The sequence below is a fragment of the Macaca thibetana genome, chromosome 1 (genome assembly GCF_024542745.1).
Source record: "Macaca thibetana thibetana isolate TM-01 chromosome 1, ASM2454274v1, whole genome shotgun sequence".
In the NCBI taxonomy this organism is placed as follows: domain Eukaryota; kingdom Metazoa; phylum Chordata; class Mammalia; order Primates; family Cercopithecidae; genus Macaca; species Macaca thibetana.
In genome coordinates, this window is record NC_065578.1 from 178,422,099 (window position 1) to 178,440,980 (window position 18,882).

Below are 18,882 nucleotides of genomic sequence, written 5' to 3' on the forward strand. Positions count from 1 at the left end.
CCCAGAGAAAAATGAGTGAGAGAGAGAGAGAGAGACAGAGAGAGAGAGAAAGAATGTTTGGTGGGAAGAAAAGGAGAAGGTAGCCTTGAAGATGGAACTTTATGTCCCTAAGTTGAAGTACTATCATGGAAAGCACCAACCAAATGTCAGTTCAACTAACTGTACTTTCAGTTGATCATAGAATTACATTGTTTCATAGCTGAGAAAGCAGCCTTCCACTTGAAAAGAGAGATTAGGCCCAGAGAAGCAAAGTAACTCACCTCGAGTCACACAGGAGAGGAGGCAGAAGTGGAAATAGTGGCCAGTTTTGATTCTCACTAGACACTGTGCTATGGCCTGAGGATACAGTGATAAATATGACAGTCCTTGTCCATAAGGGCATTCTAGTACAATGGGACACAAGTCCATCTGGATGTGGCACAGACGACATCACCTATGACGCAGGCACACTTGTGTTGTCCCCGATCATGCCCAGTTTTGGTGGCAAGCAGAGGATAGTAATATTACTTTCAAGGACATTTGTGACAAGCCTCAAAAGTGTTCCAGGCTGTAAGGATTTTCCCTCCATTCCTGAAAAGCAGACCATTTGAAGGAGGCAGTGGAGACCTCTTCTGAGTAAACCACACCAAACAATATCTTTCAGGAGAAGAAAAAAAATGACCTCTTCAGTTGACATCACACTGGAAACTGCTTGGTGGACTGAGTCCGAAGTTGGGCTTGTGCTCTCCCCGTCCTGAGTAGAGAGAGAGGCTCGCTGTGGTGTGAGTCTCCGCTCACTGAAGTTCTTTACAAACACCTTGGATTGGACCCTGCGTGGCGGGACTGTGGCGCGTGCTGGGACTGTGGCGCGTGCTGGGCTTTGGAAGCTGCCAGTGCTCACGGAAGCTCTCTGAGAGTCTAAGAGGCAAACTGCCCAGGACCATTTGACTCTGGAAGGCAAATTTCAACCATGGTCGTAAGAGGACTAGTTAAAAAAAAAAAAAGTCGTTAGATCAGCCTGTATCTTAAACTTTGAGCCACAAGTACAAAATCCCCCATAACTCACCTTTCATTTCTTATGCATTTCCTTTTCATCCTTCCTCATATTTTGCATTACTTAATCAGGATATATATGTAATTTATAATCTGGTTATTTTAAAAATTTTTGTAGAGATGGGGCCTCACTATGTTGCCCAGGCTAGTCTTGAACTCCTGGCTCAAGCAATCCTCCTCGGCCTCCCAAAATATTAAAATTACAGGCCTGAGCCATCATACTTGGCCTATAATCTGCTTTTGGCAATTAAAGTTATCCCCAAACGACTTCTCCATAATATCATCATAATTATTATTTTAATTTGTGGAAAAGAAAAAAATATGTTAGTGACTGCATAATATTCCATTCAGTAATCCCATCTTATCTTGTTTAAGCTTGTTGCTAGCTGCGTTATTAAACAAGATGCTCCTTGAACTTTACTGAAAATAGTTGTAAATGCTTAGAGTTTTCACAGTGAAATCACCTATTTACCCTAAGTGTAAAGCTGTGTTAAATGGATCCCTTAGTGAGACAACTCATGCTGATGATGCACAGGGTCCCAGGCCTTTGGCCACCCCAGTGGGAAAATGCTTTCCTAGTGTCTTTTGGCTTAAAGCAATTATTCAAAATTGGTACACACTGCGGGCTCAGATAACCCAGAAATTAAAGAGAACTCTGTTGGCGGTACTGCTGCTGCTTGTAATAGGTCAGGAATGTAGACATTATCTTTATTGGTACATGACTACTGAAGTTCTATTTTTTTAAAAAAAAAAATGATCTGGTCTGTAAAAGGACTAAATTATATACCACCCCTCCAAATCTAAGGAGAGGGCCATGAAATTAGCCAATGTTCTCACCTTTCTGATCAGGGCGGGGTGGTGGGTTTGCAGGAGTCTGTGGCTGCCATCCCTCCCTCTTAGGAAGAAAATGGATCATGGGTCAGTTTAATTTCTTAGGTGTTTGGAAAAAGGTTACAAATAATGGAACTGAGATGTATTGTCCTAGATGAGGGTAAAATGTAGTAGTTAAAAGTTTTAGGTAAGGTTAGCTCCTTTTTGGAGCTGAATCTGCATGGGACTAGAAATTTATATTGTGCTTATTATTTTTATTCTTATTTTCCAACCTGATAAAATGAGTTATTTATTCATATGATCTTGGGCGATGACATAAACTTCTTCAATTTCAGTTTTTTCCATTTTCTATCAGAAATGATTACATCTGGCTTACCTGTCTCATGAGATTGCAGTGAGAATCAAATGAAATGTTGTAAACTGTAAAAGCCTCTGACAAGTTCAAGGTTGATGCTGTTATTAATCATTGGTAATGATGATGAGTAGAATATTCCCAGATAGCATCATCAGCCAGTGCTACACTCTGTAGGTGTGTTAGGCCAGGATATGATGAGTGATGCCAATTAATGCCAGTGATTTGTTCTCTCATGTAAAGCTAGTCAAGTTATTTTACTGTCTGCCTTTACTTGTAGAAGGCGTGCTCTCACAGATGTTGGTAAGGCTAAGGCGTTCTGATTTCACAAGATGAAGGTAATCCATAGAATCAGTCAGACAGAATGTCCCTGGTATTTTTATGCGCTACAGTGACAAATTATACCAAGACCCATTTGCCAACAGCCATTTCCAGAAATAAGAGAGCGTGTCATCAAAAATGAAGGACAAGTTGTGACTCAAGAAGCATCTTCCCTATTTGTTTGAACACTCAAGCTTGCTTTAAATCGTATCTAAGTTGTGTGGTAAACTTGCCAGCAGAGAGTAAGCCACACAGATGCCCACAACGTCACGGAGAGGCACATGACCCAGTTTCTGTGGTCTGAGCTGAAAGATAACCCGGGTGTGTAATGGCCACAGCTGCCTGTAAAACATTATATGGTGGGCACTTTTTCAAATTCACATTTTTAAAGAGGGAATTAGATGGTTTTCATTTGTTTTGCTTAGGTTTTGGGGTGTAATTTTTTTCTCCGGAGATCATCTCAGCAGCATCTCCACAAATAATTATCAAGGGATTAGGAGATAGTTTTGCACTCACTGTCTTAGGATACAAATCTTCCCATACAAAGCCATATAGATTTGTCCAGGAAAGATAGGAAATAATTGATTGTGTCATGGTTCTCTTGGCCTGACTTTGCTCTGGTGGCTATGGCACATGGGGTGATAGATTAACTCTTTCAGGCATATGGAAAGCATGTTCAATGAATCACAACTTCAGGGCACAGAGTATTTTGATGGTATTTGGAAAGATGCAAATATTCTCTTCTTTTTTTTGAGGGGGTGGTGTCTGATGACACCATCCATACTTTTTAGAAGAGACTGGAGTGTGGGTCATTTTCATATCTAAGCCTTTGAAAAAAAACTTACGGTAAAGAAACAGATCATTCATGCTAGGGAAAGAAAGCTATCACAGACAAGCTATAATCCACATATCCACTGAGTGCCAGAAAAGAGAATATGAGATCAATTAGGGTTACACCTGGGGATTTACATCCAGACAGCGATGACTGCTTCCGAAGGAGGAGGAGGGGTTCCACCATGGGTAGAGTTCTAGTTGTTTGGAATGGCGTCCTCATGAACACACCTGAAGTGTTGATTCCTCATCCACATATTTTTTGATAAAGCTTCATTGTGGTACTATTTTTAACCATCACTTTGACTAAGTACAAGGGTTCATTTGTGTTAAGTGGGTGAACAGTTGACAGAGTAGACCTTTTGTAACCTGCTAAAGAGGGAACAAGGTCATCAAGACGCTAAGCATTCAAGAGCCATAGTCTTCTACTATCACCTTCGCTTCTGTGTAATTTTATTTTTTTCTCAAATGTGGTTTGTAAATCACTTGCAACAGAATTACCTGATGAGCTTGTTTAAATACAGATTCCTGGATCCAATTCTAGGCCTGCTGAATCAGAATGCCTATGGCAAAACCAAGAATGGATTTTTTTTTTTTTTTTTTGAGACAGAGTTTTGCTCTTGTCACCCAGCTGCAATGGCGTGATCGTGCAATGGCACCATCTCGGCTCACTGCAACCTCTGCCTCCCGGGTTCAAGTGATTCTCCTGCCTCAGCTTCCAGAGTAGCTAGGATTACAGGCGCCCGCCACCACACATGGCTAGTTTTGTATTTTTAGTAGAGACAAGGTTTCACCATGTTGACCAGGCTGGTCTCAAACTCCTGACCTCAGGTAATCCGCCTGCCTCGGCCTCCCAAAGTGCTGGGATTACAGGTGTGAGATACCAGGCCTGGCCTTACCACAAGTAATTCTGATGTTTGAGAACCACTCTCCTAATGCTGGGTAGAGGAGTGGTTTTCAAAGTGTGTTCCTGGACCTGTAGCATCAGCATCACCTCAGGAGCTTCTTAGAAATGCAAATTCTTGGGCCCTGCCACTGACCTATTGAATCAGAAACTCTGGGAGTGGGACCCAGTTATCTGTTTTAGCAAGACTGCTAGGCGATGTTGATGCTCACCAAAATCTGAGAAGCATTGGGGTAGAGTACATCAGTTCCCTTCAGTATCTCTTTACAACAGTAGGGAAGGCAGTCCTTGAGACAATATGAATCATTTACAACCTGGGTTTGTTTGTAACCATGAAATTTCAAATTCAAAGGAACTTTATAGGAGATTAACACACTAGAGACAGGAGATTAAAACACTAGAGAACCCACTCTAGTGTTTTAATCTCTTTCTTTTCCTCCCACGTTCCCTCCTTTCTTCCCTTCTTTGAACACTTAATAAGTACTATGTACTAGGGAGTAGGGATGCAGGGGTGAATACAAATGGCAGCACCCTATCCTCTTGGAGTTTACAGTCTCAGGGAAAGACATATCTCACATGATTACACTAATAACTGTAATATTATAACTGCTGTAAGTACGGTGGTGGGGAGGCACATGGTGCCATGAGACTATATAATAGAGATTTGAGCAAATCTGTGCACCTATTACAAGGTAACTCAGCCCAGATGGAGTACTTCCTTTCTAGGGGAACTTTTGACATCCTGTTGGAGCCTATTTGACTTTAAGATAAGCCCATATGTTAGAAATTTGCTCCTTATATTGAGTCAAAATCTGCCACACTGTAGATGACACAATCCTGGCTTTAGTATCTGAATCTCCATGAAATGAATCCAGTCCTCTGTTCCACTGAAGATCTTCATATAGATAAAGATCTCTTCCTTCTAGGTTTTTTCTTTCCAAGGCTGTGAGATTCCTCATTCACTCGGTCTTCTTCAGAAGTACTCTACTTTTTTCTTTATTTTAAAAAATGTTTGTAAAATATTCTGGTGTCCAGCATGAGCTGGAGCCATGGAATGATGAGCTCAGAGGAGCATATCTCAGAATACATATGTGACCATTCTTGTCCCTGTTATAGTTAACATTTCTGAGGCTCAACCTTACATGCTTTGTGGACAATTGTATCACACCCCTGACTGACTTGCACCGAGCTTGCAACGAAATGAAACCTCAGGGTTTGGGGTTTTTTCTTCAAACTTGGTACCTTTATTCATTCAATTGATTCACCAATTTTTTATTTCATGCCTACTCTGTACCAGGCATATATTGTTTACTTCTGTGGATGTGTTTTTGGACTTAAGTGCAAGATCCATTTATCCATATTGTACTTCATTTTGGATGTACAATCCTGATTCTGTCATCCATTAAACTGTGAAGAACTTGAAGTTAAAAGCCATATTTTTTCAGCTTTGTATCCTCAGAGCCTAACTCAGCGCCTCATATGTAGTTGGTAAATAAAATTTCATAACTATAACACACACACACACACACACACACACTCTCTCATACTCTTTTCTGAGTGATTGAACATGTTTTAAGGCAATGCCCTGGAGATTTCCCTCTAGGATGTCAATAACCTCAGCCCTTTACCCAGCACCCATCGTTTGGGTGGTTTTAACTATTTGATTGTGTCTATTTGCATCATCAGCCAATCTAAATTTCTTTACTGTGCAAATCAAAATCATGCAAGATGTTATAGTTGCCTAGTTACAAGATGTCTCCAACAGCCTTCTAATCTACCAATCTAGTATGTCTATCTGAAGGAAATGAGGTTAGTCTGTCTTCACTCGTTCTAGTAGTCACCACTTCCTTTTCACTGTTGACAAATAGTCTTTTAATATTTATTGACAAGTCAATAATTCAAGAGATGGACTGCCTTTAGCGGGACAAGGCAGGCAGTATTTTTCTTTGTGGCCAAAACTTTATCTCAGAACAATGTCTTTACTAGAAATACCTTTCTTCCATTTGTTTGAGAAGTGTTTTATATTCTCAGGGTGAGTTCTTGTATTTTTATACTTTCAACTAGAACAACACCACTGTAACTCATGCTTGGGTCCCTGGATCTCCATGGGGTATACATTTTTTCTTGACATATTCCTCCTCTCCTGATAGGGCTGTGTCCACTAACACAGATATGGTTTGGTTAGTAGATTAATATTTTAGTATTATAGTTTATAAAATATAATTGAGAGAGCTCTAATAATTTACCAATTTCTTCTAAGTAATGGGGCTGGTTCCCATAAGAATTATCATTTATAATATGGTGATAAGCATTTGCTTAGGCTGGTCATGTATAAATGCGTTTTTAAATAAAAATTTAAACTTTTATTACCATTTCATTAGAATGAGCACCATTCGTTGTTAATTCCAGGGAAGTTTTGTCTTGTTTTATTTTTAGTAATGCCATATCACACTCCATGTGGCCCTCAGTCTGTTCATTTGTAAAATGAAAGATTTGGACTCAGTGATCTCTAATCTATGATCAAACTCTAGAATTATATCATTCTAAACTTTGATAAGGAAAGTCTCTTTTAAAATAACTTTAAAATTAAATAGGACAGGCCAGGCGTGGTGGCTTATGTCTGTAATCGCAGAACTTTAGGAGGCCAAGGTGGGTGGATCACCTAAGGTCAGGAGATCGAGATCAGCCTGGCCAACATGGCAAAACCCCGTCTATACTAAAAAATACAAAAATTAGCCAGGCGTGGTGGTGGGCACCTGTAGTCCCAGCTACTCAGGAGGCTGAGGCAGGATAATCACTTGAACCCAGGAGGCGGAGGTTGCAGTGAACCAAGATTGTGCCATTGCACTCCAGCCTGAGCAACAGGAGTGAAACTATGTCTCAAAAAAAAAAAAAAAATTAAATGGAACAACACACACACACACACACACACACACAGGAGTGCATGTAAAACTGGTGAAATCTGAATAAAAATGTTGGACTGCAACAATGTCAATTTCATGGTTGTGGTATATTGTACTATAGGGTTGCAAGATGCTCCCTTTTGGGAAACCCGAGTGAAGGGTGTATATAGGATATCTCTATATTATTTCTTATAACAGCATGTGAAAAATAAGAACTAATAATTTGAGATAATCTCAAATTTGAGATCTTATTTGAGGTAATCTAAAATTATCTCAAAATAAAAAGTTTTTTAAAAATTACATGATAAAATGTTATAACAGGACTTCAGAGGTAAGTGGCCATTGCTTAACCACATGCTAGCTTAAAGAAACTATTTAGCCTTCCCAAAACTCCATTTTCTTGTCTTCTGTAAAGTGAGGATATTAATTCCTGCCTGATGGGACTGTTGGAAGGATTATATGAGACTGTGTGTGTGTAAGCATCTCACATGGTCCATGCTTCATGGTAGGGACTCAATAAATGTTGATTACCTTCCCCTGTTCCCGTTCTTTGTTCTAGAAAGAAACTGGGGCACACAGCCTCACTGCATCTCCCATAGGAAAGATGATATCTGACCTGAAGTGAAAGACAGTTCAGAAGTGTAACTTAGTGAGATGAGCCCCATAGCAGCATAGTGAGTAATGCTGTTACATAACTTTCACAAATCACCCAGCAAATCAGCTAACAGGGCTTGGCACAGTTTACTGATGAAATAAAATAACAAAGCAGCTTCCAAACCCAGCCTGAGTCCGGGACTCCCAACACCGCAGCCAGAGTCAGAATCTAGAATGACTCCACAGGCCCTGGAGCTTTGGTGTTTCAGTTGATTCAGATGTGTTATAAATCTGTTTAACTGGAAAAAAAACAAAAGCAGCTCCTCTCTGGCTGGCCCCATGAATAACTGTCCCCAAGAGGCCTAGAGAAGTTTTCCTTTCCTTGCAGAATCCTTAATCATGTCTACCAAATATGAGTTTTCCATGCAGCTGCATGAATGAGGAAGTAGGGAGAGACTAAAGAGAATAGTGCGTTCCTAGACAGTTCTTGGTCATGAAGATGTGATTGTTGAATGCATGGCCAAAATGTGTCTCCCCTGTATCTCCCCAAATGCTTATCGTTTCCCAGGGCTCTTTCCTCACTCCTGATCTGGTGAATGTTTTCTATCTGGTGAATGTTGTTTTATCAATGAGTTGGCCAGACACATAGAAGGCAAACTTACCAGGTTTTCAAATGATACTGTGGTATAAGAGAGTCAGGGGACAGAATCACAGTTTTTAAATGATTTCAGCAGGTTCGGGGCTTTGGGCTGATCACAGTAAGTTGTAATGTAATAGGGATAATGTTAAAAATCTGTCCTTCGAAGTCAAAAGCAGAAATACAGGCTAGGAGAGGTTTATATTGGCAAGAGTTTTATATGAAAAACTCAAGAAAGACAGGAGTCAACAGTGTGATGTGGTTGTATTAAAAAAGAGGTTAGAGATAAGAAAAAAAAAGTATCCTTTGACTTTGTATAATTTGCACCAGTCAGACAATACGCTGTCTATTGTATTCAGTTGTAGGGGCCAACTTTAAGGAAGATATAGATATATTCGAACGGATCACTGAGGGAAAGAAGGAAAAGGGAAGGTCAAATTAAAAAGATTCAAAAGATATGCTGTTTAAAGAACAGTTGAAGAGAAATAAGGATATTCAGCTGATTACTGTTTTTTTCTCGGGTTACCATATGAAAGAAGAGTAAACTTGTCTATTTTGCTCTGAAAGGGAGAAATGAGATTAATGGGAGAGAGAGTCCGTGGAAACAGACTTTGGCTCAATAGAAGGAAATTTTGGAGCAGTTCAGTGATGGAAAGAACTATTTTCATTAAATTGTGAGCTTCCTGTCACTGGAAATAATCAAGCTGGAGCCAAACGAGTATATGTCTGGGATTCTGAAGGATCCCAACATGGAATGAGAGCTTGGGGTAGGTGACCTTGAAGATTACTTCCAACTCTCATAGTCTGTTATTTAAATTAGCATGAATGCCAGGGCCACTTACAACATGCCAGAGCCAGTTTTTCAACTTTTGGCTCTGCTTCTGACCAGCTGTGTGACCTTCAGCTAGGAAATTAACCATTTCTTTTTCCAGTTTCCTCATCCATTAAATGAGAGAGCTGAATGTAGTGATGTCTAAGTTACTCCCCAGCACTTCTATCTCCTCAGGCTTTCTCATAATTATAGCATGCTGGAAGAGTAGAGTTTGGGCTGATAGCTGCCATTTGTTTCTAAGTTGGCTTGCCAGGAGACTGCTTAAAAGACAAAAACCATTGTTGATTCTGAGGACCATGGAACAAAACTCTCGATTTGCTTATTGGCAGGAGAGTAGGTGATGGTGAACCCGGAATTTGTTCACATGAGATCTGTGGCAGGAAGTTCATCAAATAACTGCTAATCTGGTTTCTCTTGAACACCTGTACATTCTGACTGAGTTCAGCAATGCCTTTGCAAACAACTTAGAAAAAATGAAGTTTATATTACCATTGCAGTACAGTGTTATCTTTTACAAAGCAAACCTTTGTCGTTTATTTGCTTAATGATCTTTTAGTTGCTATTGACCTGTGCTTATAATCTTAAGAACAAATGTATATAAAGCAACTTACTATGTGGCAGATTTGTTCTAAAAGTTTTACATATATTAATTTAACAGTTTACTAGCTGAAAATACAATGATGAATCAGTAGGTTAGATCTTTCTTCCTTTATGGAAAGGAAGTATTTAAAATCTAATTTAAGTCTGCCTGAATGGTAGAGTCCAGAATTCAGATCCAGGCCCTCATTCTCTGAGGCTTCCTTGTTAGATGACTATAATTTCTCTTGTGGCTCATTTGATTATTAATACTTTTCTTCTCTTCTGTATTAAGGTATCTCACTTCCACCACTATTACATTCGAGCTCTCCTTCTGGTTCCTTCTTTGACTTCTGTCGACATCCACATCTCCAAATTCCATTTCTTCAGTTACTTTTTCCAAAGATCTTTGAAAATGCAACCATCAGTGGGAGTGTCATTGTTTGCATTGATATAGATACAGAAGGTGATGGACAAGATTTCAAGTGCCTTCTGCAGTTACTGAGGTCAGTAGAGGAGGAAATATGTAAATTTATGCTTCTTATAAGGAAGTGAAGAATTTAAAAGTTCATTCCCTGGCTTGTGGATCTGGCCATACTCACTTCGTCCAGACACAGTACCATATTTTCTTCCATCTCTTTGTTTTCTTAGGTTGGAAATGAAAACAGCTGTTAAAAATAAGAGCACATGAGTCAGTCTTGAATCCCAATGTAGTAATTACAGTTTCCATCTCAGTTGGTAAAGTCCCTCCCAGTGTACTAAGCCCCATATCACAATCCCCTTGTGGGGAGAACACTGCCAATGGTATTGTCAATTTTATAGCAAGACTTTAATTTTTGTTTTGCAAACCTCTAAGATTAAACATTAAATCACTTGCCAAGTCAAGAAAAATAACAAGGAAAAAATACTTCGATTTAAAAACTTGATTCTTCATATCTCAAAATAATTAGAGATATTTATGACAAACCCACAGCCAATATCATACTGAATGGGCAAAAACTGGAAGCCTTCCCTTTGAAAACTGACACAAGACAGGGATGCCCTCTCTCACCACTCCTATTCAACATAGTGTTGGAAGTTCTGGCCAGGGCAATCAGGCAAGAGAAAGAAATAAAGGGTATTCAATTAGGAAAAGAGGAAGTCAAATTGTCCCTGTTTGCAGATGACATGATTGTATATTTAGAAAACCCCATCGTCTCAGCCCAAAATCTCCTTAAGCTGATAAGCAACTTCAGCAAAGTCTCAGGATACAAAATCAATGTGCAAAAATCACAAGCATTCCTATACACTAATAACAGACAAACAGAGAGCCAAATCATGAGTGAACTCCCATTCACAATTGCTACAAAGAAAATAAGATACCTAGGAATCCAACTTACAAGGGATGTGAAGGACCTCTTTAAGGAGAACTACAAACCACTGCTCAATGAAATAAAGGAGGACACAAACAAATGGAAGAACATCCCATGCTCATGGATAGAAAGAATCAATATCATGAAAATGGCCATACTGCCCAAGGTAATTTATAGATTCAATGCCTTCTCCATCATGCTACCAATAACTTTCTTCACAGAATTGGAAAAGAAACTACTTTAAAGTTCATATGAACCAAAAACGAGCCCGCATTGCCAAAACAATCCTAAGCAAAAAGAACAAAGCTGGAGGCATCATGCTACCTGACTTGAAACTATACTACAAGGCTACAGTAACCAAAACAGCATGGTACTGGTACCAAAACAGAGATATAGACCAATGGAACATAACAGATGCCTCAGGAAATAACACCACACATCTACAACCGTCTTAGCTTTGGCAAACCTGACAAAAACAAGAAATGGGGAAAAGATTCCCTATTTAATAAATGGTGCTGGGAAAACTGACTAGCCATATGTAGAAAGCTGAAACTGGATCCCTTCCTTACACCTTATACAAAAATTAATTCAATATGGATTAAAGACTTTAATGTTAGACCTAAAATCATAAAAACCCTAGAAGAAAACATAGGCAATACTATTCAGGACAAAAACTTCATGACTAAAACACCAAAAGCAATGGCAACAAAAGTCAAAATAGACAAATGGTTTAGTTCTAATTAAACTAAAGAGCTTCTGCACAGCAAAAGAAACCACCATCAGAGGGAACAGGCAACCTACAGAATGGGAGAAAATTTTTGCAATCTACCCATCTGACAAAGGGCTAATATCCAGAATCTACAAAGAACTTAAACTAATTTACGAGAAAAAAACAACCCCATCAAAAAGTAGGCAAAGGATATGAACAGACACTTCTCAAAAGAAGACATTTATACAGCCAACAGACACATGAAAAAATGCTCATCACCGGTCATCAGAGAAATGCAATCACAATCACAATGAGATACCATCTCATACCAGTTAGAATGGCGATCACTAAAAGTTAGGAAACAACAGGTGCTGGAGAGGATGTGGAGAAATAGGAATGCTCTTACACGGTTGTTGGGAGTGTAAACTAGTCAACCATTGTGAAAGACAGTGTGGTGATTCCTCAAGGATCTAGCACTAGAAATACAATTTTACGCAGTGATCCCATTACTGGGTATATACCCAAAAGATTATAAATCATGTTACTATAAAGACACATGCACAGATATGTTTATTGTGGCACTATTCACAACAGCAAAGACTTGGAACCAACCCAAATGTCCATCAATGATAGACTGGATTAAGAAAATGTGGCACATCTACACCATGGAATACTATGCAGCCATAAGAAAGGATGAGTTCATGTCCTTTGCAGGGACATGGATGAAGCTGGAAACCATCATTCTGAGCAAACACAAGGACAGAAAACCAAACACTGCATGTTCTCACTCATAGATGGGAATTGAACAATGAGAACACTTGGACACAGGGTGGGGAATGTCACACATGGGGACCTGTCATTGGGTGAGGGGCAGGGGGAGGGATAGCATTAGGAGAAATACCTAATGTAAATGATGAATTAATGGGTGCAGCAAACCAGCATGGCACATGTATACCTATGTAACAAACATGCATGTTGTGCACATGTACCCTAGTACTTAAAGTATAATTTTAAAAAAGAAAAAGAAAAAGAAAAAAGAAAAGAAAAGCACATGGGATGGGGAAAAAATTAAAAAAAAAAAAAAAAAAAAAAAAAGATTCTTGCAACATGCTTTTTTTTCAAAACTTAATTTAGATTTTGACCAAATCTCTATGTTACTATTAGAAATGTCAGTTACTGTTCCACATTCTTTTCTTCTTTTTTTTTTTTTTTTTTCAGACAGGGTCTCTATTGCCCTGGGTAGGGTGCAATTGTGCAATCATAGCTCACTGCAGCCTCAAACTCCTGGGTTCAAGTGATCCTCCTGCCTCAGCCTCCTGAGTGGCTGGGACTATGGGCATGTGCCACCGTGATCAGCTAATTTTTTTTGTAGACATGTGGTCTCACTATGTTGCGCAGGCTTGTCTTGAAATCCTGGCATCTAGTGATCATCTGTCCTTGGCCTCCTAAAGTGTTGGAATTACAGGTGTGAGCCACCACCATGCCTGGCCACTGTTTCACATTTTTTAAAATGGAACTTCAGATGGACTTCATGGTATCCTCACTGTGAATAATTTTCTTGAGCTCTTGTAGAGGTTAAGCTTTGAATTGTTTTCTCTTTTCTCAGTTCCTGAGGTTTGTGATCTAGTAAGCCAATCTCAAATGAGTCATCTACCACCTATTAATTGATTGTTACCTTTGAGAGCAGATTGATCCTCTTTTAGTTCTGCTTAGTTCCCCATATCAACAATTTAGTCTTTTACTGAATAATCCCACTGCCTAAAACTGTGATGGTTCCTCCTCACCTCCCAAGTCAGCCGCCTCCAAATCACTAATCTAATGTTGCTCTATAAATGTGCTACTGGCAGGAGAGCTTTGTGCCTTATAGGAGGAGAGTCAGGGAACTTGGCCTTTTCACTCACTTCACTTTGCCCATTTTATTTCCCCTTTCTAAGGCTTGATTATTTGTTTTCGATTAGATTATTTCTGAAGTTCATTTCCCCACGAAGATTTCTATAATTTTGTTATCATTGTGTCCCCCAAGAGCCAATTTTATGTGCTGGAAATGAAGACACTGCATGCCTAGCATGACTTATGGAACTCTGAGAAGGCTGTTCAGCCCCAGCTCCCTCTACCACACCTTAAGTTCCACCATTAGATATTCATTCATTGTGGTAGGATAGTACCTCTCAGATAGGACACCATTTAAAATCCAGTATGTTTAGAAGGGCAAACCCATAAAACTAGTATGTGAGACAATATAGTATCATGGTTAGAGGCAAGCTCTGAGGTCAGACCACCTTTCACACCTGGGCTGTGCCACTCACTAGCTATATGATCTAGGCAATTAATTCATCTTTCTGTGCCTCAGTCTCCTCATCTGTAAAATGAGGATAATAGTACTCTCCTGGAGGGTTTTTGTGAGGTCTCAATGAAATCTGTAAAGTGCTTAGATGAACATTATCCTGCTTTGTATGTGTTAGCAATTACTATTTTCATTTGCATACATTTCCATGTTGTGTTGATGCATATTGTATTGAAAGCTGATACCGAGTCACAGAGAAATTGTTTTGTTGGGAAACTGGAAGGAGATACTTTGAACACAAGAGGCACTGTTAAGGGACAGCCTGTGTCACAGCTGGTAGCGTAAAGTCGCTGGGTGCCTGCGGGTGGATAGGGAAGCATATATAAGAGACAGTAAGGGAGATGGGCCTCCTTCTAGTCCTAACCAGTATAGTCAGTAACTGATAGAATGTATCAGCTAGGACTATGAACAAGTAATGTGATGTACACCTGCAAATTAACTTTGAATTCAGTACTTGCTTAACTTTCTCTGTGTCTCATAATTCCATGCCTTGTCATTTTCAGATAATGTTAGGTCTCTGAGCCATCACACTTGAGGAGCTATGGGGAAATGTAGAGTGTTTTACCTTGCTGAATGTCCTTCCTTCTTTTCTTTAGATTACATGAAGCAGACGACATTTGAAGCCCAAGCCTTTTTAGAAGCTGTGCAATTCTTCCGACAGGAGAAAGGTCACTATGGTTCCTGGGAAATGATCACTGGGGATGAAATCCAGGTAACATGGGGCTCAAAATTTTGGATTCTCTCTATGTTTGAGTATTTGGTTGATAGGAAGTCAGGGTCATTTTGTTAAACAATCAAACAAAAAAGTTGCAAGTATGGAAGATGTGGTTCCACAGGCCATCTCTCTCATGTCTGGAAGCATTGGTCAGGAAACTACCAGGCACCCACTGCAAAGACCACCAGACTGGGCATGAAATGGGGCAGCCAGAAACATGGCAACTACAGTGGAAAGAGCTTCCCTCACTGTTTTCTATGAAAATAATTACTCTTTCAGATGACCTCGTGCTTCCAGACTAGAATCAAGTGTGAGTAGCGAGCAGTAGTGCAAAGTGCATGACAGGGCTTTAGCTAGGGTCAGCATACTTGGACTTAAGTCATGCCAACTTATTTAACCTCTTTTAGTCTCAGATTACTCCTCTGGAAAAAATAAGAATAGTAATGTTTACCTTGCCTTGTGAAGTGCAGTTGGAGAAGTATTTGGCAAGCAGCTGTCTTTATTGAATTATATGTAAATGAAGTAATGAAAAAAATTCAAAAAGCATTAGACAGTTTTCCATATATTGCATTTATCTTTTCTAGTTTTCTGTGCCTTGCAGTACATTGTAATTTCTCATGATCCTGACTAGATGCCAGTCATGGCCTAAGCACTTCAGTGGGTTTGGTACCAGGGACAGTGTTATAAATCTCCAAAGGAAACTGCTTTGTGATGTGACCCCCGCCTCCATGGTGACACCAGTCACATGGCTGCTTCAGCCAAGAACAGGAGGCTGGGTATGGGCATATTTACATAAAGTAACATGGTATTTCAGAATGCTATTTTTTTTTTTTTTTTGAGAGGAGTCTCGCTCTGTCGCCTAGGCTGGAGTACAGTGGCGCAATCTCGGCTTATTGCAACATCCGCCTCCTGAGTTCAAGCAATTCTTCTGCCTCAGCCTCCCGAGTAGCTGGGACTATAGATGCATGCCACCACTCCAGCTAATTTTTGTATTTTTAGTAGAGACGGGGTTTTACCATATTGGTCAGGTTGGTCTCGAACTCCTGACCTCATGATTCACCTGCCTCAGACTCCCAAAGTGCTGGGATTATAGGTGTGAGCCACCGCGCCCAGCCCCACTAATTTTTTTTTTCCCACATCTCCTAGGGTACCTCTTTTGGGAGCTAGTGAAATTCATTATTAGAGAACAATATTTGGAGGATGCCGAGTGGTGCCTTGACTCTGTGTGGTCATTAAACATCTAATGCTAAAAACTCATGAGGGAGCTCTTCTTTGTTGTTTCACCATATAAGAACATGTGTTTACCATTAGAATCTTCTCTTTCTCCCTCTTTTTTTTTTCTTTCTGGTAGATTCTAAACTCATCTATTTCCCAACCTGAGACTTGCGTCTTCCAGAATTTTAAACAAGTCTTGAGTTTTGATATTTTGGGGAAGCACAGCCATTCATAAGTCTGAGAGAACCAAATAGTTGTGTACTTATGCCATAAAGAAAAACAAAAGTGTCAGAAGGGGAAGCTGAAGCATTTGACACTGGCTGGCCTGCCATGTAAGCCAACATAGTTAATAGAGAGATGAGTAGTCAAATGCATTTGTGTGATACTTGATAATGTTCAAAACCTAATGGTGTTTGTCTTGCCAATCTTATGAGATGGGTAGGGCAGTTATTATTATTATTTCAATTTTGTAAATGTGAAAACTGAGGGAAGCATATAACAGCGAAGTGACTTACCTAGTCTCATTCATTCAACTACTATTTACTGAGCGCTGACTCTATGCCAGGCAATGTGCTGGGGGCTAGTGACCCAAAGATAGACAAGACAGAATGGTCCTGGCCCTATGGAGCTGATAGTTTCAGGGATATACGCTAAGTGGACAAATGGTAAAGGCAATGATGGCTTCTGCTCCTGGCCCAGTGAAAGACCAACACCAACCATGGGAATATACTAAGTTACACATTTATTTTTCAATAGCTCCTTGAGTTCAGCTATGCCACTTGCTTCATTTTTTTCTTTCACTTGAAAATGTATGTGAACTTACATTCCTCCATGATGCCATTGAAAATAGGTATTTAGGCCAGGTGCAATGAATGGCTCACGCCTGTAATCCCAGCACTTTGGGAGGCCGAGGCAGGCAGATCACAAGGCCAGGAGTTCAAGACCAGCCTGGCTGACACAGTGAAACCCTGTCTCTATTAAAAATACAAAAAAATTAGCTAGGTGTGGTGGCAGATGCCTGTAATCCCAGTTACTTGGGAGGCTGAGGCAAGGAGAATTGCTTAAACCTGGGAGGCAGAGGTTGCAGTGAGCTGAGATCGTGCCACTGCACTCCAGCCTGGGTGACAGTGTAAGACTCCATCTCAAAAAAAAAAAAAAAAAAGGGAAAAAAAAGAATATAGGTATTTAATAAATCCTTTCTGGGAGTTGAGCTTGAGTTTGTTTTGGCTTTCGGCTGATTATGTGCTAAGTGGTATAAGTTGGAAGAGACAGAAATGACTCATCCCTTGCCATCATGGTGAGGCAAGACACACATAGAAAGCATGCAGAAGACAAGGCACATATGTGTGTGGGTATATGTATATGAGTCTCTATATAGATGGAGATTGTAAAGCATTTGTGCAAGTGGTCATAGTAAGCTCCTAGTTTTGCAGGATAAAAAACATTTTAAATGGGAAAGTGAAACAAAACAAAACAAAAAAGCAGAAAAGAGATCAGAAATCACTGGAGTTATCAAGTGTCCCAGTAAGAAGTTTCACAGGGGCTGGGTGTGGTGGCTCATACCTGTAATCTCAGCACTTTGGAAGGCCAAGGTGGGAAGACTGCTTGAATCCGGGAGTTCAAGATTAGCCTGGGCAACATAGCAAGACCCTATCTCTTCAAAAAGTTTTCTAAAAGTTAGCTGGGAGCGGTGGTATGTGCAGGTAGTCCCAGCTACTTGGGAAACCAAAACAGTAGGATCATTTGAGCCCATGAGTTCAAGGATGCAGTGAGCTGTCATTTGTGCCACTGCACTGGGCAACAGAGTGAGACCCTGTCTCAAAAAAAAAAAAAAAGTGGTTTTGCTCCTCCCAGAATTTAAGTGTTTTGGTAAAATGACAGACTCATAACATGTGAATGCTGGAGGAGCATTTCAGGATTATTTGTCCAGCAACCTCCAGGTGAGAGAAAGAACATTCAGAACAGTTGGCTGAAGTCAGAAAGCTAGTCTGCTACAGAAATGCATTTTAAACCAGCTTGGAGAAGCTGGTAAAAGGAAATGGCCTCTAAAGCTTACCGTGTGGGGCCAGGTAAGGATTACGGTTCACCACAGACTCTAAGACTTGGTGCATAACAGTAAAGCAGTGTCTACCCTAAGACTCATAGAAAAAAGAAGCCAGGGGGCCAGAGAAGCTAGCAAGTGGTTAAAGAAAATGGCATAGCATAAGTGAGTTTGAGAAAATGACATCTTTTGTTTAAAGCGCTGGGTTTATTTGCATTTTTTCTTCCTGACTGGTAAGACCTTAATCATAACCCTGTCCTGAACCCCTCTACCCTAGGGGCCTGCATTCAGACTCTCAGCCTTGTTCCATTACCTTCGTAGTAATGACTCACACAGCAAGTATGGAAGGCCCTCATGGCGATGGTTGTTTTAGGCAAGTGTCCAGGCAGAGCAACTATCTCAGAATAACTTGCCTGGCAGACTGTTAAGGTGAAAATATTTGTATGCCAGTAAAAACATCAACATATTTTCTACTTGTCAATATAAATATATCAAATGAGATCATGAGGGAAAGGGCTTTGCAACTGTAAAGTATCTCTAGCTATGTTATATATTTATTATTTGCTTTTAAAATACCAAGATAGGCTAGAGAACAGCTCATAATTCCCACAGAACAGTTTCAAGACAAAAAAAAAAAAAAAAAAAAAAAAAAAAAAACTACCCATATTTTTTAGGCCTTATCCATATGCTCCA

The 18,882-nt window shown here is 39.9% G+C and overlaps 1 protein-coding gene across 1 annotated transcript in view; it reads left to right on the forward strand.

Annotated features, from left to right (window-relative positions):
* The window catches only part of NIBAN1 (niban apoptosis regulator 1), a 172,694-nt gene that overhangs the window by 118,863 nt on the left and 34,949 nt on the right, over positions 1 to 18,882 (forward strand). The window contains exon 6 of the mRNA XM_050765536.1: positions 14,815 to 14,930. Within this exon, the coding sequence (XP_050621493.1) occupies positions 14,815 to 14,930 (116 nt within the window). The remainder of the gene's footprint in view (positions 1 to 14,814; positions 14,931 to 18,882) is intronic.